The sequence below is a fragment of the Hyperoodon ampullatus genome (assembly GCF_949752795.1).
Source record: "Hyperoodon ampullatus genome assembly, chromosome: 5".
Taxonomy (NCBI): Eukaryota; Metazoa; Chordata; class Mammalia; order Artiodactyla; family Ziphiidae; genus Hyperoodon; species Hyperoodon ampullatus.
Window position 1 is genome coordinate 6,476,171 of NC_136918.1, and position 21,322 is coordinate 6,497,492.

The 21,322-nt window shown below is 41.5% G+C and overlaps 1 protein-coding gene across 1 annotated transcript; it reads left to right on the forward strand.

Moving 5' to 3' along the window:
• Positions 1-1,646: 1,646 nt before the first annotated feature.
• MRPS22 (mitochondrial ribosomal protein S22) lies at positions 1,647-20,806 on the forward strand (the record flags this gene model as incomplete). Its single annotated transcript, XM_079704281.1, has 8 exons — positions 1,647-1,818; positions 8,342-8,505; positions 9,590-9,754; positions 11,579-11,722; positions 12,035-12,118; positions 13,387-13,532; positions 19,552-19,660; positions 20,678-20,806. The coding sequence occupies 8 exons, from the start codon at positions 1,647-1,649 to the stop codon at positions 20,771-20,773; spliced, it is 1,080 nt and encodes a 359-aa protein (XP_079560407.1). The 3' UTR covers positions 20,774-20,806.
• Positions 20,807-21,322: the final 516 nt, after the last annotated feature.

The following is a 21,322-nucleotide window of genomic DNA, read 5'->3' on the forward strand; positions in this document are numbered from 1 at the left end:
AGAGAGATTGGGCACAGAGAGAAGGGAAGGTGATATGAAGCAGAGACTGGAGTGATGCAGCCGTAAAGCAAGCAATGTTTGCAGTCACAAGAATCTGGAAGAGACAGATTCTCCCCTATAGCCTCTGAAGGGAGCACAGCTCTGCTAATACTTTGACCTCAATCCAGTACTACTGATTTTATTTTTTATTTTATTTTATTTTATTTTATTATTTTTTTTTTTTGAGGTACACGGGCCTCTCACTCTTGTGGCCTCTCCCGTTGCGGAGCACAGGCTCCGGATGCGCAGGCTCAGCGGCCATGGCTCACGGGACCAGCCGCTCCGCGGCATGTGGGATCTTCCCGGACCGGGGCACGAACCCGTGTCCCCTGCATTGGCAGGCGGACCCTCAACCACTGCGCCACCAGGGAAGCCCAGTACTACTGATTTTAGATGACTGGCAACCAGAACTGTGGGAGAATAAATTTCCGTTGTTTAAAGTAACCAACTTTGTTATGATTTGCTACAGAAGCTACAGGGAACTAATACAGCAGCCAATGGATTCACTTCTCCTGCGTTAGGTGTCCACTCATTGTCCAATCAGTTATATCCAAGGGGATGTTAAATGAACAACCACAGAGGCCTATCCTCTGGGAAAGTAGTTGGTATATTCTCAGAGAAAGGACATAGCTGGGAGACACTTGCATGCATCCCACTACCACTCCCTGACACCTTTTATCCTATAGGTGTGAGAGGAGGTGTTGGGACACACTGGGCAGCAGTCATGCCTGAATGCAGCACCAAGCCTAGGGCTCTCCTTCCCTGCCTGAGTAGGGAATGAGTTCATAAACAGAGCTCTTACTGGGCAGTGGGTGAGGTGAGGTTAGAAGATGAGTCTATCTGTCTAGCTAATTCAAACAGTTGTTTACTTAACACCCTTCTTTAGCCAGGTGTTGGGACAAGTTAGTACAGGTACCAACCTATAGTCTGGTGGAGGGCAAAACCTGCACATCCTGGACAGCTGGGAAGAACATAACGAGATCCTTTCATTGTTCAGTTAGTCATTTATTCAACAAATGTTTGCTGTGTACATATGTACCAGGCTAGGTGATATTATAATACAGTGTATAAAGTCATTGTCTTCATGGCATGAGAAAAATAAGCAAGCAGGTAAATGAGCAAAATAATTGAGCACAAATTGAGAAAAGAACTACTACAGAAGAGACTTAAGATTCCAAGACAGCAAACGGTGCGTGAGTTGATGGGGAATGGTGGTGGCAATCAGAGCTTGGAATCAGGTGTTATTTAGCGTGGTTAGTGGGCTGGGGCCCCGTGAGGAGTTTGAACGGAGAAGTCGAATAGGCAGTTGGATTTAAACCTGGGGCTGGGAGAAAAGGTTTGGGCAGGAAATTAGTTATTGAGAGTCATGGAAACGAAGGAAAGGTCTAGGGAAAAGAGCACATAAACACCTTCTACTTATGAACAAGAGGTTTACAAGAAACAATCTATTGCTTCATAAGCAGAACTTTATTGTTTTATAAATAGAAATTGCGTAGCTTTCCGCTGCCTCCTCCCTCTTCCACACTACATTTCCCAGAATGCCGTAAGAACCGCGCGAGACCCGGGATCGCTCTCAGCCGCTTCCGGCGTAAGTGGCCCGGATAAGTATGGCGATCCTCAGAGCGTCTGTTTCGCTGTTCACCCTGCAGGCAGGTTCTCGGGTCACCTGGCGGGTCTGTTTCCGGGCCCGCACTCGGCCCCGGCCCGGTTCCCTGTTCCAGCGTCTGCCCGGGGTCTGCGGGGCGGGAACGCCATGCCGTGGGCTCGGCTCCGAGGCGGGTAAGTGACCTGTGGGGCGTCCGCTTGGGCGTTCTCCTGGGAGATCTAGAGCCTGCTTCAGGCTGGCGAGACCCACGCGGGGGCCCCGGCTCTTCCCGCAGCGCGACCTTAGACCCAGGCGGCTCTTTCCTGTACCCGCGGGGTCTGTCGTCTACCGCGTTTGTTCATTCGTTCCCTCACTTAAGCGTCAGTGCCTGGGCTCCGCTCTTTGTAAAGCACAGAGCTAGGTTTAGGGGATACGGTGGACTAAGACTGACATGGGTTTTGCCCTGAGCTAACTCGCGGTCCAGTGGGGAATGGCAGTACAGTGTGACCCGGACTGTGATAGGGGACGCAGAGAAGAGTGGCACTCAAACTAGGTTGAAAAGGCAAGGAAGGATTCCTGGAAAATATGGCCAAAGCTGAGACCTGGTTAATCGTGCCAGGGAGAAAACTAGAAGCATTCCACGCGGAGGAAAAACAGCATAAGCAAAAGTCCAGAAATGAGACTGAACACAGGTAGTTTGGGAACCCACTTTGGAGGTAGGATTGATGAGGCTGGTTATGACTTTGAATCTGGATATCAAAGGAGAAATCAATGTTACTTCTCAAGTTTCTGGCTTGAGCAAGTTGAGTGGAGAGTAGCCCCATTTACACCAAGACAGAGAAGATTAATGACAGGGCAGTTTTTTAGAGGGGAATGAGAGGAGGAGAAACGGGGGAGAAAAGGCAGGACTAGATAAGGTAAGGAGATGGGAAGGGAAGCCAAGTTAAACGTCTGTTGTGGACGCGTTAAATTTGAGGTGCCTTTGAGATTCAGGTGGAGGCGTCGGGTGTGCAGTTACATAGAAATTGAGAAGCACTGGAGTAAAAATGTTAACTGAAGCTGGCGGAATGGGAGGGATTGTCTGAGGGGAGAGTAGTGCTGAGCACAACTGTGTGCCAGGCACTGTAAGAGACCCTGGGTGCCGGAGACCAGTACAAAACAGGATTGTGGCCTTGGGAGAACACAGAGTCTAGTGGGGACCCAGTGCAGTAAGCAGATCACCTCAACTTTTTTTTTCTAAATGCTGTTGAAAGCCATTGGTGAGTTTAAGTATGGGAGTGATCTGGATTACATTGTTAAGATAAAAGTTTTTTTCCAGTTTTATTGAGATATATTGGATATACAGCAGTGTATAACTTCAAGGTGTACAACGTAATTTGATTTACATATATCGTGAAATCGTTACCACAGTAAGTTAACGTCCATCTTCTCATCCATCGTCTCACAGAGATCCAAAACAAGAAAAAAAAATTTATTTTCTTATGATGAGAATTTTTAGGATTTACTCTCAACAACTTTCATGCGTACCATACAGCATTCCTAGAATTTATCTTATAATTGAAAGTTTATACCTTTTGACCGCCCCGGCCCCCGCCCCCCAGCACCTTGCGCTTTACGCACGGTGACAAAGATCATACGGTATTTGTCTTTCTCTGCCTGACTTTAATCTTAGAGTAATGCCCTCAGGGTCCATCCATGTTGTCACAGATGGCAGGATTTCCTCCTTTTTTGTGGCTGAAAAATATTTGTGTGTGTGTGTATTATTTTACATATTAAATTTTAAACTTCTCTGACAGCCATGATTTTCTACTAAGACGTGATCTTTGGGATGCTTTTCTTCTCACTAATAATAGTCTTTCTTAGACAGGATGCTATCAGGAGTGCCTACTCTAACAAAACCACCTTTTACATGTGTTTAAGCTATATTTCTGGAAAAATTCAGAAGTATCTGTAACAAAATTATATGTTATTCACTATATTTTACATATATATATTTTACATACATGTGTGTATGTATATGTGTTTATGTGTATATAAAGATGTGAGGTATATAAACATATCTCGCTCTTGTGTACACATAAACATATACGTATGTATGTAAATATGTATACATACATATATATGTAAAATACGAATGAGTGAGTATATATCTCACATCTTTATCCATTCGTTTATCAGTCGGTACTTAGGTTGTTTCTGTGTCTTGGCTATTGTAAATAATAATGCTATTAACATGGGGATGCAGGTATCTCTTCAACATAGTGTTTTCATTTCCTTCAGATATATTCCCAGGAGTGGAATTGCCGGGTCATATGGTAGTTCTTTTTTTTTTTTTTTAAGGAACCTCCATACTGTTTCCATAGTGGCTGTACCAGTTTACATTCCCACCAACAGTGCACAGGGGTTCCTTTTTCTCCACATCCACACCAGCATTTGTTATCTCTTGTCTTTTTGATGATAGCCATTCTAACAGGTATGAGATGATATCTCATTGTGGTTTTAATTTGCATTTCTTTAATGACTAGTGATGTTGAGTACTTTACATGTACCTTTCATACATCTTCTTTGGAGAAATGTCTGTTCAGGTCCTTTGCTCATTTTTTAGCTGGATTATTTGGTTTTTTGATATTGAGTTGTATGAATTCTTTATATATTTTGGATATTAATTCCTCATCAGATATATGGTTTGCAAATATTTTTTTGCGTTTTGTAGGTTGTCTTTTCATTTGTTGGTTGTTTCTTTTGCTGTGCAGCAGCTTTTTAGTTTGATGTAGTCCCACTTGTTTATTTTTAATCTTGTTTAGGTGTCATATACAAGAAATCATTGCCAAGACCAATGTCGAGGAGCTGTTTTTCTGTGTTTTCTTCTGGGAATTTTATGGTTTCTGGTCTTACACTTAAGTCTTTAATTCACTTCGAGTTAATTTTTGTGAATGGTGTAAGCTAAGGGTCTAGTTTCATTCTCTTACATGTGAATATCCAGTTTTCCCAGCACCGTTTATTGAAGAGACTGTCTTTTCTCCTTTGAGTATTCTTGGTTTCTTTGTCAAATATTAGTTGGCTCTACATGCATGAGTTTATTTATGCACTCTCAGTTCTGTTCCCTTGGTCTATGTGTCTGTCTTTATGCCAGCACCATACTGTTCTGATTATATAGCTTGAAATCAGGAAGCGTGATGCCTCCTGCTTTGTTGTTCTTTCTTAGGATTACTTTGGCTATTCGGGGTCTTTTGTGGTTCCATACAAATTTTAGGTTTGTTTTTTCTGCCTCTGTAAAAAAATGCCATTGGACCCTCGATAGGGATTGCATTGAATCTATAGATGATGTTGGGTAGTATGGACATTTTAACAATATTAATTCTTCTAATCCATGAACACAGGATACCTTTCCATTTATTTGTGTCTTCTTTGATTTCTTTTCAGCAGTGTTTTGTGGTTTTCAGTATAGCAATCTTTCACCTCCTTGGTTAAATTTATTACTAAATATTGTATTGTTTTTGATGCTTTTTTTTTTTTTTTTTTTTTTTTTTTTGCGTTAACGCAGGCCTCTCACTGTTGTGGCCTCTCCCGTTGCGGAGCGCAGGCTCAGAGGCCATGGTTCACCGGCCCAGCCGCTCCGCGGCATGTGGAATCCTCCCAGACCGGGGCACAAACCCGTGTCCCCTGCATCGGCAGGCGGACTCTCAACCACTGCGCCACCAGGGAAGCCCTGATGCTTTCTTTTTCAGATAATTTGTTGTTAGTGTACAGAAATGGTATTGGTTTTGGTATATTAATTTTGTGTCCTGCAACTTTACTGAATTTGTTGATTAGATCTAACAGTTTATTGATGGAGTCTTTAGGGTATTTTTATAGATAAAATCATGTCATCTGCAAATAGAGACAGTTTCCTTTTCAATTCTGTTGCATTTTATTTCTTTTTCTTGCCTGAGTACTCTGGCTAGAACTTCCAGTACTGTGTTGAATAGGAGTGATGAGATTGGACAGCCCTGTCTTGTTCCTGATCTTGGAGGAGAGGCTTTCAACCTTTCACCATTGAGTAGATTGTTAGCTGTGGGTTTGTCATATATGGCCTTTATTACGTTGAGGTGTGATCCTTCTGTACTCAATTTGTTAGAAGTTTTAAATCGTGAATTTTGAATTTTGTCAAATGCTTTTTCTGCATCTGTCAAAGTAATCATGTTTTTTTTCCTTTCATTCTATGAATATTGATTGATTGACCTGAGTATATTGAATCGTCTTCGCAGCCCAAGAAATAAATCCCATTTGATCATGGTGAATGAGCTTTTTAATGTTATGCTGAATCAATTTGCTAGTATTTTATTGAGAATGTTTGACCTGTAGTTTTATTGATTGATTGATTGATTGATTGATTGATTGTTGGGTCTTTGTTGCTGTGCGCACGGGCTTTCTCTAGTTGCAGCGAGCGGGGGCTACTTTTCGTTGTGGTGCGTGGGCTTCTCATTGTGGTGGCTTCTTTTGTTGCGGAGCCTGAGCTCTAGGCTCACGGGCTTCAGTAGTTGCCGCATGTGGGCTTGGTAGTTGCAATGCGCAGGCCCTAGAGCACAGGCTCAGTAGTTGTGGTGCACGGGCTTAGTTGCTTCGCGACTTGTGGGATCTTCCTGGACCAGGGCTCGAATCCATATCCCCTGCATTGGCAGGCGGATTCTTAACCACTGCACCACCAGGGAAGTCCTGGCCTATAGTTTTCTGTTAGTATCCTTTATTGGCTTTGGTATCAGGTTAATGCTGGCCTCATAACATGCGTTTGGGAGTGTTCCCACCTCTTCGATTTTTTGGAAGAGTTTGAGAAGGATGGGCGTTAATTCTTTAAATGTTTGGTAAAATTCATCTGTGAAGCCATCTGGTCCTGGGCTTTTCTTCATTGGGAGAATTTTTTATTACTGATTGAGTCTCCTTACTAGTAATTGGTCTGTTTTGATTTTCTGTTTCTTCCCGATTTAGTCTCGGTAGATTGTATGTTTCTAAGGATTTTTCCATTTCTTCTAGGCTGTCCAGTTTGTTGGCATATAGTTGTTCGTGCCTCTTATGATCCTTTGAAATTCTGTAGTATCAGTTGTAACGTGTTTTTCAGTTACAATTTTGTTGGTTTGGGTCCTCTTTTTTCCTTGGTCTAGCTAAAGGTTTGTCAATTTTGCTTATCTTTTCAATGAACCAACTCTTTGTTAATCTTTTCTGTTGTTTGAATTACATTTTTAAGAGATGACTGCGATTGTTCTGTGGAGAACGGTCAGAATGGAGGCAGGGGGATAGGTTAGGAGGCTAAGGCAAGAGATAGGATGGCCTTGACTAGAGTAGTGGCCGTGGGAAATGGAGGATTGAAGACTGATTTATGAGGTGTAACAGGCAGTATGTTTTGGATCAGTATCCTTTTTTTGTAAAATGGGGATAATCATAGTATTTGTGGGGTTGTTAGGAGGATTAAAGGTGCCAAGTATGTAAAGTAGTTAGTACTGGCACGTAGTAAATATCTAACAAGTGTCAGCTGCTAACATTACTCCTGCTGTTGGCTAGATGTGGAGGGTAAAGGAGAAGTCAAGAATGACTGTAGGCTTCTGGCCCACGAGACCTATTGGATGGTGCTAAGGATAATAGGAAAAGCAGGTTTGTGACAGGAGAGAAGTTATGGGTTCTGCTTTGGCAGTATTGAACTGCATGTGAGATATCCATTGGGTAGTTGGATGGAAGATGATCTTGGCTGGAGATTCAGATTTTAGAGTCTCCAGCATATAGAAGTAATTATAGGAGGTTAGGAGATCATCCATCAAGAATGTGAGAAGGGAGAAAAGAAGACTGTAGCTCAGAATCCTGAGGGACACCAGGACGCCAGCATTTATAGGACTAGCAGAGGAAGAGGTGGTTGGGAAGGAGTGGCTTTTCTAATGGAAATGGAGGTTGGGCAGAGGGATAGGCAGGCTGCATAAGGCAGAGCTGAGATCTGAGTCTCCTCCTCGTCTGTCCAGCTTTCTCCCATGATGCCACGTGACCTCTTCAGTACATGTCCAGTGACCCGGGGGCCTCTTTTTCCTAGCTGGATCCCCTCAGCCTAGAATTTCCTTCCCTTTTTTCTCTGCTCTATTCAGGCCCCTGGGAAGCCTTCTTTGACCCTACCGTGCCCTTCTCTGCTCCCAGGCTGTGTTTAGTTTCTGCCTCTGTAATCACACAATCCCCTGTACCTTCCTTGTATGTAGCACTTGCTCTAAGGAGCGTAATGGAAGAGTGGAATTGATCTAGGCTCTGGCATCAGATAAACTGCGGTTTGAATCCTGGCTCTGTCATTTAATAGCTAGTTGTCTTTAGGAAGACTCCAGTATCCGAGATCCTCATCTGCAAAACTGGGATATCAGTATTTTGTGGGTTGTTGTAAGCACTCCTGAAATTGTATGTAATGAGTCGCATATAGGAGACAACTCTGTAGATGGTAGTAACCACGATTGTTGTTCATGTTGCATTAGCTGCTTTTTTCATGTTGCTTTCTTCACTATACACTTTCAGTGCCTTTTTGGCAGAAACTGTATCTTTATCATAGTGAATGCTCACTAATTTTAAATGAATGAATGAAGGAATCTTGTAGGTATTAGTATTATGCATACTGAGGTAGACCTTGTGTTAATTTTTATTGTTGACTTTTCCATTTAGAGGTCTTGTTGGCTTGTCATTTTTGACATCTTATTTACTAAAAATTCATTTTAACAGAATCTGGTAGCTCAAAGATCAAGAAACCTACCTTTATGGATGAGGAAGTCCAAAGGATACTCATCAAGATGACAGGCTTAGATCTGCAGAAGATTTTTAAGCCAGCTGTACAAGAAGTGAAGCCACCAACTTATAAGCTGATGACCCAAGCACAGTTGGAAGAGGTATGTGAATGTAAGGATATTGGTATAATACCTTCCTTTAAAGGATTAAACAAGATTTCCAGGACCCCTTCAGATGCTGTTAGCTGCTCTCCCACGGGTGCTAGTGAGGGGGCGTTGCAGGCACAGAAGTGAGAAAAGAAATGTGAGCAGGTGGGCAGAGAGGAGCGGGGGGTGTGGCCCAAAGTGGGCAGACCGGGCGTGTGGGCCAGGCCTGGCTGTCCGGCAGAGCCGCCGCTGCTCCACAGCCAGCTTGATCAGCCTCCCTTTGTGCTGCCCGTTCCAGCTTCCTTCGTAGAGGAACACTTGTTGTGAGTACCTTGAGGCTGAGGCTTTGGTGAGATTATGAGATTCTTCTGGACAGCGTCCAACTCCAGGCAGGGGTGCTCCTGGAGTCGTGGGTGTTGAATGCTTTGTGGAAAATGCTTTGATGTATGAATATGTGAAGAGCAATAGCTCCTCTTTCTAATTCAAAAATAATTAAGAGTCATAGCAAAAAATTCAAATACCCAATAGCATGTCACACGAAGGGCCCCTTTCACCTCTCAGAGGTAACCACCGTTAACAGTATGGCATGGAGCAGTGTGCTCAGTGGTTAAAGGCATGGACTCTGGAGTTAAGTTGCCTGGGTTCAAATCCTAGTGCTGCAGCTTCTTAGCAATTTACTTAACATTTGTGTGCCTCTATTTTCTCTCTCATAAAATGACATAACAGTAGCACTTAGCTCATAAGGTAGTTGTGGGCATTAAATGAGCCAAATATAATACAAAATATTTAAACACATAGTAAACACCCAATAAGTGAAATCCTTTGTCCTATTTCAGGCAGCTTTTGTGGCCTGGCTCTGTCTTAGAGCATCCCTTTGCTGTTTTGAGAATGGTTAAGCCTGTAGCTAGTGCTCTCAGCCACACCACAGAGGCAAAGACCAGGGCCCAGGAGCCCAAGTTTGGCTTTTTACTCACTTATTCATGGCTACAGCTTCTTCTCTTTGCAGTCTTTAGCATTTTTCATTAGTATCTGCTTTTGTTAGGTGATCCTTTTGTCCTGTAACCTTGTGGCTTTCCCAAGAAATATTTTATTTCATTAGGCTACAAGACAGGCAGTCGAGGCGGCTAAAGTCCGATTAAAAATGCCACCAGTTCTGGAAGAGCGAGCGCCAATAAATGACGTGTTAGCTGAAGATAAGATTTTGGAAGGAACAGAAACAGCCAAATACGTGTTTACTGATATATCATATAGCATACCACACCGGGTAAGTATATGTCTAATTGCAAAATGATTTTTATTTGAAATACTGTGTAGAGATGGGCCTGAGGGACGAGGGTCAACATCGTGTGACCCAGCTGTCTCTGAATCTTCCAAACCAGAATTTCTGCGACTGAATGAGACCTGGCAGATACAGCATAAAGAAGAAAAATGCAAACCAGCACCACATCGTCATGTCACCATTTCCTTACAGATTATGGACACAGTATTTCCAGACTGACTGCAGAAAAAGAGACAGGTGTGCTGAGACAGAACAAGACAGAAACCTGCCCTCAAACCACAAATAGGAAAGTATCTTCAAGGCAATATAGGAGAAGGGAGATTCTTTCTGCTCAAGTTAGACTGATTTTTAAGATGGAAATTCTTGCTGATGCCCAAAAAACTCAGACTTCCTGAAGGATTTTCACTGTTCAGAATTTGCAGTAAAAATGGCAGGTTTCCCCAGATAATTTTCAGGCACCACTTCATCTGTTGTAGTTTTTATTGTCTAGCTCCTCTTCCTCTGATCCCCAGTTCCAAAAGAATACTCTGGCACTTACAAAATATATTAGTTGTTGTTTGAGCCTTTTCAAGCAAAGAGTAAAAAGAGTAATTTACAGTTCAGCCCACAAAATGCAGTAGAATATTGCATAGTGATAGGGCTGGGAAAGGGGCCACCCTGTCCTAATCTTTTTATCGTATGTGATTTTCGTTAGAAGACGTGATTTGAGCCAAGTCCATGTCTGTACATCAGTCACCTCTATATCTGACATAATGAACAGGGATCAGAGTTTCATTTTTAATTAGAGTTTTTGCTTTTATATATGTTTGCAGTGCTGTGCAGGCTGGTTGTGGGAGCATTCTATAACCTGAGAGGGAGAAAGGAACTTGGAATTCACATTACCAAAGTCCTTTTGAGGAACAACTGTGTTACTTTGCCATCTGCTATTGTTTTTTCTATTTGCAGTGCTTGATGAAAGTTTTAATTATCCTCAGAACACATTCAGAGACTCTTACGTCTCTGAAGGGTTGAGTGTCAGTACCATCTGGTTAATTTAAACATTAATCAGATGGGTCTCATTTATCTGCTATGTGCAAAGCTCTGTGTAAGTCACTCTGGGTGTTGCAAAGAATTGTAATCCACAGTTCCTGACCTCTTCCAGTTCTGTAACAATATTAACAATATCTGAGAGGTGTTAAGAATCCTGCACGTGATAAATGGCCAGTTGGGTGGTACACACAGTGGGTGGAATTCAGTGGAGGAAGCAGTCCTGGGGCCTGGGATTTGGCAGGTGGACCAGCCAGTCTCTCTGACACTTTTGTCTCCAGTATGAGGCATCACAGAGGTGTGGGATTAAGACTCCACACCTTTGGGTTCGTTCCTTCAACCCCTGGGACTTTAAACATAAATCATAAAGTAGTAAAGTCTGTCTGTGTGAGACTTCAGGATGGGGAAATGAAATAATTCAGAAAGGTTTTATAGCACTTCTTCTGAAATGGATTTAGATGAATCTCAGGTCACCTTTTTTTAGTTGAACCGTTTTATGTATTGAACCCACTTGAGGGCTATAGATCACATTTAGTACATACTTTCATTTAGGTTTCTGCTTGTCAGAGGCACGGCAGTGATTAGTGAAGGGAGTCTCAAATCTCGCCGGGTCTTTGAGGCTTACAGTTATCATTGAAATCATACAGACGATTGCATCTTATGTTTCCCGGTTGCATTTTATATTGTTGATTGCAAGTTATTCTTATAATGGTGCTTAGTGGGACACTGGAACTAAAAATTAAGGCCTCACGAACTCATCCTTGATTATGTTTTCTATTTCAGGAGCGTTTTATTGTCGTCAGAGAACCAAGTGGCACACTACGCAAAGCCTCTTGGGAAGAAAGGGACCGGATGATTCAGGTTTATTTCCCAAAAGAAGGTCGTAGAATTTTAACGCCAGTAATTTTCAAGGAAGAAAATCTTCAGGTAAGGTGATTTTGGTTTCATAGAGGTAGTGCTGATGGTTTCTTTGTTGAACAGTTGGCTCTGGTGCTGCTGGGCATTTTGCTTTGATAAACAGACATTTCTAATGATAAGGAGGGTTATTTATCTTGTAATTGGCTTAGCTAGGATTTGAATCCAGGTGTGACAGTTCCGAAGCCTGTGTTGTTTCTGCATCCCTCTTGCTGGGCACAGATGTGGCCTGTGTGTGGATGGGCAGGCCCGGCATGGCGTCAGGACAGGTGTTGCACTCTCATGTTCTTCTCATCTAATTCCACCTCTGCTGTGTTGGTTTAGACCATGTACAGCCAGGACCGGCATGTTGATGTCCTCAATCTCTGCGTTGCCCAGTTTGAGCCAGATTCTGCTGAATATATCAAAGTGAGTATATTTTATAGTTTCCAAAGTATGGGCTTAAGTATGATTACGAGTATGATTTTTTAATCCAGCACAATGAGTTAGGTTATAAGCTTTGACACAGGGGGAAGAGAAGGGAAATGCCTGAACACCTGTCCAGTGCCTGATGTATACCAGATAGATATTTTCATCCTCACAACAGCCCTTGACTGAAGGATGGGAGAACTTAAGCTTGGAGAGTTAAGTAACTTGTTGAAAGTTGCACAGCTAGTCAGTGGTAGAGGTAAGACCCAAACTTGATGGCAGAGACTATTCTTTTTTCAGTTTCTCACACAGGAAACAGTTGTTCACTGAAATTTGCCAAAATGCAGTGTATGTATCTTACAGTTCAGTTTAATAAATAATCATATAGTACCTTCCATGTATAAGGTATTATTGTGGAGGTATAGGTTATGGCATGAACTAGGATAGGGAGCCCTGTCAAAGTCCAGAAATGATTGTGGGGAAGAGTGCTAGTTAAGTATACAGATAATTACCACTGTAGGCCTAAGGTGTTAGGTGCTAAGGGAAGGTTACAATGTGCTCTCAGGCGTCATAGGGTTCTTGAAGAGGGTTCTAGAAGGGCAGGGAACATTATGGCTGGTGGAGTTGGGTGAGGAGAGGTGTTTCAGGTAGAGGGGAAAGCATGAATAACAGGCAGGAAACAAAGTATACTTGAGAAGTGGCCAGTCATCTGGTTTGCTTGCACAGGCAGTGTATATGTAGGGGAGTGGTTCAAGATTAAGCTAGAAAGGTAGATGGGGCCGTATCACAGGTGACCTCAGATGCTAGGCTGACGAATCTGGACTTCAGTCAGCAGCCTTTTGAACACAAGAATGCCCTCACCAAAGTCCTCATTTAGGAAGATCACTCTAGAAGAACTGAAGGAACGTTAGTTAATAAGTTGGAATGGGGTAGTTGATTGGAGGGAAAAGAGGAAGTGGGGGCCCATTGCTTCCAGTGGTCCATATATATCTGTGTAATAGGAGCTTCATACATAGTGCGTGGCTGCTGAAGAGTAGTTGATCTGGCCATAAATGTCCGGCAGACTTGTTCCAGGCCCTATGTACTTCTACAGTGGAGGGCTGGTCTAAATCATATCTGCTGGTTAGTGATAGTGGAGGCCGGTATAAGTAGACCTCGTTTACTGATACTTTCTTGGGCAGCTCACATGCTAGTAGATGTGTACCCAGTAATGCTGCTCACTTCTATTTATTTTCACGTTTCTGAAAAGTTGCATTTTGTGTGGATAGACTCATCATCAGACCTACGAAGATATAGATAAATATGGAAAGTATGACCTTTTACGTTCAACAAGACACTTCGGTGGAATGGCTTGGTATTTTGTGAATAAGAAAAAGATTGATGGTTTACTGATTGACCAGATTCAGAGAGATTTGTAAGTATGATCTTAGGAAGTAAAGAAATTCTTATTATCATTAAACTTGTATTTAATCTGTTACTTTTCCAGTGATAACAATGTACTGTCCAGTGGTAGATTTCACTTACCTCAGTTTATTTATGGGTTTGTTTTTCCAGTATAACCCAGTTTTCTCAGTCTTTGCTTCCGTGTTGTGTAAACAGGGCTGGATTCTTTGAAAGAGTAAATGGCTTTAGATCTGTACTGTATACCCTGGTATTGACTTATCCCTGGCCTTACTGGTGCTCCTGGACACCAGTGAACTTTCCATATACTCAAAGGGGATTAAATAGGAAATGTAAAGAAGTAGACATAAGTTCTGATGGGTGCTTTTCAGTAAAAGTCATCATTTAATTTATGAAAATACTCTTGCTTTTGATCCTCCTTGTTTTTGCAAGATTCTTAAGGCATTAAAAAGGTTACAGGTTTTTTTCAAAGTTGCGTGAAACAAAGAATGTCTGTTGTATTTTAGCATGCAACTGGTGTGCACCCAGCCTTCTAGCTGAAATAATACTTTACAACTTGTGATGAACTGAGGAGAAGATTGTTTTCGAGTATCTTTCCATTGGTTGAGTTAGAGAAAGGCCAAAATAACAAGGAAAAGAAACCAACATGGCTGTAGTAAGAAAGTCACCAGACAGCTTAGTGATTATTGCCATCTTGAATGTAAGGAGTTTTGACTCAGACTATCCTCCGTGTAATCTGAACCGTGCACACAATGGTAAGGCATTTGGAACTAGAAGGTTCCATATTGTCTAAGAATTACAGCCCATATGGAAACAGTGTCATTTCTCATAGAAACATCATTCCTAATGGTGAGTGATTTCCAGGCTAGCCCTCTTCTCCAGCATATGTACTGTAACCCAATTCAGAGGGCAGGAATACACCTGCATCCCACATAAGCAGGAGGCTGCTGGTCGTCATGAGGATGCTCAAAAATGACTTGCCTTTAGGTGCATTAGCAGTGACATCTCCTGTGAATGAATTTTCTTATAAAGCTTCTCAAATGTAAATATTCTGAAATTATTTTATTATAAAAAGAATTTAACATTTTTGGGCTTCCCTGGTGGCTCAGTGGTTGAGAGTCCGCCTGCTGATGCAGGGGACACGGGTTCGTGCCCCGGTCTGGGAGGATCCCACATGCCGCGGAGCGGCTAGGCCCATGAGCCATGGCCGATGGGCCTGCGTGTCCGGAGCCTGTGCTCCGCAACGGGAGAGGCCACAACAGTGAGAGGCCCGCGTACCGCAAAAAAAAAAAAAAAAAGAATTTAACCCTTTTTATAAGAAATTAGAGCAACACAGAAATGTACTTCTGGACTTCCCTGGTGGCGCAGTGGTTAAGAATCCACCTGCCAATTCAGGGGACACGGGTTCTATCCCTGGTCCAGGAAGATCCCACATGCCGAGGAGCAACTAAGCCCGTGTGTCACAAGCCTGTGCTCTAGAGCCCGCGAGCCACAACTACTGAGCCCACGTGCCACAACTACTGAAGCCCACTTGCCTAGAGCCCGTGCTCTGCAACGAGAAGCCACCGCAGTAAGCCCACGCACCGCTGTGAAGAGTAGCCCCTGTTCACTGCAACTAGAGAAAGCCCATGTGCAGCAATGAAGACCCAATACAGCCAAAAAGGAATAAATTAAAAAAAAATTATTTCTTTGAAAATTAAAGTTCTTTATCGAGGAGTACTAATAAGCAATATTATAGTAATACTCATCACACGTACGCTTTACCTCTGAAGCAGTTCATTTGCATACTGGGAGGGAATTTTGAGTTCCCTGAATTTCCTGATCTGCTTAAGTAAAACTTCTGTGGGAATGCTGAACAGGACAGTTTGCTGCAAATCCCAGGCTAAACAGTAGAGGGTGCATGTCCTCAGTGAACGGAGCCCAGGCCAGAACTGAGATTCTGCACATTTATTTCAAACTGAAGTTCCACTGTTGGTTTTGAATTGAGATGTCTTTAAAATCTTTACATGTAAAATTTTTTTTTTTTACTTTCAAATATGAGCTGGGTGTGAAGCTAAATTATTCTGTGAGACACAGGCATTGTACCGTAGCATGAACGTAAAGAAGCCCTAAGCATGACTAAGATATAGAAACCCATTTAAGCTCTTTATGGGTTCACATGGTTATGCTCTAAAGAGAATTACTGTTATCTTTTGTTGTCAGATTTATTGGACTATTAGATTACAGCAAACACAACAGATTTATACTAAACATTTAAAAAATATTTTTCCTCTGGAAAGTTTTAGTTTCTCACCTCTGGCTTCTCAGTTCTACCAAGACATGGCATTTAGGGTGGATGGGCCTTGGAATGAGCCCAGAGCATCTCTCAAAGGTCACCATGTCTTAAGAAATTCTTTACCCCACTCTAGAAGGGTCTTTTTTTTCCTTTAACATCTTTATTGGAGTATAATTGCTTTACAATGTTGTGTTAGTTTCTGCTCTATAACAAAGTGAATCAGCTATATGCATACATATATCTCTGTATCCCCTCCCTCTGGCACCACCCTCCCACCCTCCTTATCCCACCCCTCTAAGGTGGTCGCAAAGTACCAAGCTGATCTCCCTGTGCTATGCGGCTGCTTCCCACTAGCTATTTCACGTTTGGTAGTGTATATATGTCCATGCCACTCTCTCACTTCGTCCCAGCTTACTCTTCCCCCTCCCTGTGTCCTCAAGACCATTCTCCACGTCTGTGTCTTTATTCCTGTCCTGCCCCTAGGTTCTTCAGAACCAATTTTTTTTTTTGATTCCATATATATGTGTTAGCATACAGTATTTTTCTCTTTCTGACTTACTTCACTCTGTATGACTGACTCTAGGTCCGTCCACCTCACTACAAATAATTCAACTTCATTTCTTTTTATGGCTAATATTCCATTGTATATATGTGCCACATCTTCTTTATCCATTCGTCTGTCAGTGGACACTTAGGTTGCTTCCATGTCCTGGCTGTTGTAAATAGAGCTGCGATGAACATTGTGGTACATGCCTCTTTTTGAATTATGGTTTTCTCAGGGTATATGCCCAGTAGTGGGATTGCTGGGTTGTATGGTAGTTCTACTTTTAGTTTTTTAAGGCACCTCCATACTGTTCTCCATAGTGGCTGTATCAATTTACCTTCCCACCAACAGTGCAAGAGGGTTCCCTTTTCTCCACACCCTCTCCTGCATTTATTGTTTGTAGATTTTTTGATGATGGCCATATTCTGACTGGTGTGAGGTGATAGCTCGTTGTAGTTTTGATTTGCATTTCTCTAATGATTAGTGATGTTGAGCGTCTTTTCATGTTTGTTGCAGTCTGTATATCTTCTTTGGAGAAATGTGTATGTAGGTCTTCTGCCCATTTTTGGATTGTTTGTTTTTTTGATATTGAGCTGCATGAGCTTCTTGTATATTTTGGAGATTAATCCTTTGTCAGTTGCTTCATTTGCAAATATTTTCTCCCATTCTGAGAGTTATCTTTTCATCTTGTTGATGGTCTCCTTTGCTGTGCAAAAGCTTTTAAATTTAATTAGGTCCCATTCATTTATTTTTGTTTTAATTTCCATTTCTCTAGGAGGTGGCTCAAAAAAGATGTTGCTTTGATTTATGTCAGAGTGTTCTGCCTGTTTTCCTCTAAGAGTTTTATAGTGTCTGGACTTACATTTAGGTCTTTAATCTATTTTGAGTTTATTTTTGTATAGCTGTTAGGGAGTGTTCTAATTACATTCTTTTACATGTAGCTGTCCTGTTTTCCCAGCACCACTTATTGAAGAGGCTGTCTTTTCTCCATTGTATATTCTTGCCTCCTTTATCAAAGATAAGGTGACCATATGTGCATGGGTTTATCTCTGGGCTTTCTGTCCTGTTCCATTGATCTTTTATTTCTGTTTTTGTGCCAGTACCATACTGTCTTGATTACCGTAGCTTTGTAGTAGTCTAAAGTCCGGGAGCCTGACTCCTCTAGCTCCATTTTTCTTTCTCAAGATTGCTTTGGCTATTCGGGGTCTTCTGTGTTTCCATACAAATTGTGGAATTTTTTGTTCTAGCTCTGTGAAAAATGCCATTGGTAGTTTGATAGGGATTGCATTGAATCTGTAGATTGCTTTGGGTAGTATAGTCATTTTCACAATGTTGATTCTTCCAATCCAAGAACATGGTATATCTGTTTGTATCATCTTTAATTTCTTTCATCAGTGTCTTACAGTTTTCTGCATACAGGTCTTTTGTCTCCTTAGGTAGGTTTCTATTTTATTCCTTCTGTTGCAGTGGTAAATGGGAGTGTTTCCTTAATTTCTCTTTCAGATTTTTCATCATTAGTGTATAGGAATGCAAGAGATTGCTGTGCATCTTGTATCGTGCTACTCAACAAATTCCTTGATTAGCTCTAGAAGTTTTCTGGTAGCATCTTTAGGATTCTCTATGTATAGTATCATGTCATCTGCAGACAGTGACAGTTATACTTTTCTGATGTGGATTCCTTTTATTTTTCTTCTCTGACTGCTGTGGCTAAAACTTCCAACCTATATTGAATAATAGTGGTGAGAGTGGGTAACCTTGTCTTGTTCCTGATCTTAGCTGAAATCGTTTCAGTTTCTCACCACTGAGAACGATGTTGGCTGTGGGTTTGTCTTATATGGCCTTTATTATGTTGAGGTAGATTTCCTCTATGCCTACTTTCTGGAGAGTTTTTATCATAAATGGCTGTTGAATTTTGTCAAAAGCTTTTTCTGCATCTATTGAGATGATCATATGGTTTTTACCCTTCAATTTGTTAATATGGTGTATCACATTGATAGGCATATATTGAAGAATCCTTGCATTCCTGGGATAAACCCCACTTGATCATGGTGTACGATCCTTTTAATGTGTTGTTGGATCTGTTTGCTAGTATTTTGTTGAGGATTTTTGCATCTGTGTTCATCAGAGATAACTGGCCTGTAGTTTTCTTTTTTTGTGACATCTTTGTCTGGTCTTGGTATTGGGGTGATGGTGGCCTCATAGAATGAGTTTGGGAGTGTTCCTCCCTCTGCTATATTTTGGAAGAGTTTGAGAAGGATAGGTGTTAGCTCTTCTCTAAATGTTTGATAGAATTTGCCTGTGAAGCCATTAGAAGGGTTATTTTTATATACCCTCTCAGCTTTGAGGTGGCAAATGGTAGGAAGGTATTGACTATGGAGAGCACAGAGATTATTTAGTTTGGGGAAGGCTAGGTAAGTTTTAAGGTTGATAAAAATTGTTTATAGGTTTCACAAAAGATAAGTACAAACTGTAAGAATTGAGCTTTTGTTATGGCTTCATCATAGATGTGTGACACAAGATAAGTTGCTGAGGTAGAACCTGACTTTCCTTTTGTTTGGTATGCATAATTTCACATCTTCCCTAGGATGCTGATTTTTAACGGATGGGGCCCTGTGAATACAGGAGGCCTGGGAGTCTTGCCTTGGACTCCTAAAATGCCTCATACAGAGGCATCTGTCTGCTAATTCAGAGTCTCAATGAAAATTCGTTAGCAGATGTCACTGCTAATGCACCTAAAAGCAAGTGGCATTGAGCAATCCCCATGACCACCAGCCTCCGGCTTATGTAGGATGAAGGTACAGTCACACCCTCTGAGTTGGATTATGTTATCTGGTGATGATGTGGGCTGGCTTGGAAATCATCTACCATTAGAATGCTGTTTCTACAAGAAATGATGTTCTGCTTCCAAAAAGGATACAGCCACATTTAGAATATATTCACTGTCATAAATTGGGCCCTGCCTGTATTGACTCCTGCCCTACCTATCTCAGAGTTGGTATGAAGCCTAAACTAGCCAGTATTCCTGAAAGTGCCTTTGAAAATATGGAACTGAAGGCAGTAAAAAATTTTTTCTGGCCCAAGGAAAGTTTGAAATGTAATTTAAAGTTTGGCACATTTTATAGGACTGTGAAGCAAAAGAAGAAAACAGTACAAACAAAAATTTAAAAAGAAGAAAGCAATAAACCCTTTTAACAGTAAACCCTTTCCCTCTAGAGTCGATGATGCCACCAGCTTGGTCCAGCTCTATCACATCCTCCATCCAGATGGCCAGTCAGCTCAACAGGCCAAAGAGCAGGCTGCCGAAGGATTACATTTAGTTAAGGTAAAGGGACTTTTTCCACATTAGCTACTGTGGGTGACTGAGTTGGAAAGAATTTTTAAGTGGGTCATATTTAATGGTAACTAAACAGATTTGTGGCCTTGAACCAGAGTGATCAGAGCTCCCATATTTCTTTAGCCTGGACAGTAGAAACAGAGCTGCTGCTGGAGTCCAAGAAGTTCAGACAGTGGGGCAGTAGCCCCCTTATTTTTTGCAGTACTGGCAACTAAGTGGTCAGGTCACCAGCAGGGCGTGGTGGAGGACTGCTGGGTAGTACACGTCCCCAGTGCAGCTTCCTGTCCTCCAGTTCGGTCACATTCCTGTTCAGGTGTCCAGAAGTTGGGAGGGTAGTGCTTGTATAATACCAAGCCTTAGTTGCGCTATCATTTTGGAATTGCATACCTCTCAAAACTATGGGCTAACATAGATGTCTCTGTAAATGTTGAGAGACGATTTTTTTCAGGAAGGGAAGGGGAGACCATTGTGTAATTTTCATCTCTAGATTCTAATGCTCAGGGTAGACATGTATTTGTGGATCTGGCTTCTATCCCAATATTACTTCGTGCATACTTCAAAGCAGTTATAAAGCTTACTAAGGATAAAAACAACCAGTGATGATGATGACATCATAGGTGGCGTAGAAAAAAACCATTCTTTAAAGTGAAAAACCAGTTTGCTAACTAACTCTCATCCTCCAGATTTCTCTTGAACCTAATGGTTTTTATTTTGATCCAGCAATGTCAGGTTTCTTAATTTTTTTCTGAAAGATGGCATCCATATTTGGATACCTCTGGTGTTTAGAATTAGTATTACTTTACTTTAACTGTGATACTGTTTTCTGTCCATGTAGTATGCTTATTGTTTGGTAATCAGAAAAATACTGGAAATGTGGAAGGCTTTTTTTTAAACTGGGACTTTCCTTTGCTACTACAGAAATGTTTGTTAGTGATGATGTCTCAAAACTAAAAACTTTATCAATAGTATATGCTCTATTATTTTCAAACTTTTTTTTTTAAACAGGTCTTTGCAGAAACAGAAGCACGGAAGGGCGCATATATAGAATTAACACTGCAAGCTTATCAAGAAGCATTCATTAGCAATTCTGCAGCTTCCTAAAAATATTTTTTAAATAAATTTCATTTTACTAAATACTGCCTAGTTTTCTCTGTTAATACTGAGCGGTTTAAAAATGTCAAAATTGGGAGTTCTCTCCCTATAAAATTACTTCTTTTGTTTTTTAAATTCCAAGTAGTGCCTCTATCAGAAATACAAAGAAAAACTTGTTACTCTGCTCACTTTCCTAGGCTACAAGGGGATAACTGAGAAGTACATCTTAGTGCCTGGTTATGAATTTTTCTAATCATGTCAGATGAGTACAGTGTAACAAGAAAGGGGAAAAAAAAGTACTATGCCTCTCTGTGTTACCAAATGGGCCGCTCGGTAATTTAACTAGAGCCCAGCTTAATGAGGTCAGAGGAGCTGGAGTTTCAGACCCTGATTCCAGAAACGGGTACCTACCAAAGTCAGGGCAAGGCATAAGAAAGCTACATAGAGAGGGATAATGCCATGAGGTCAAGGAAAATGGTTTAGCACGGATATTCAGTTCTAAGAAAAATGTGATTGATGGTGTTTGAAACTAGTTATTCAAAGAAAAGAGAATGCGGG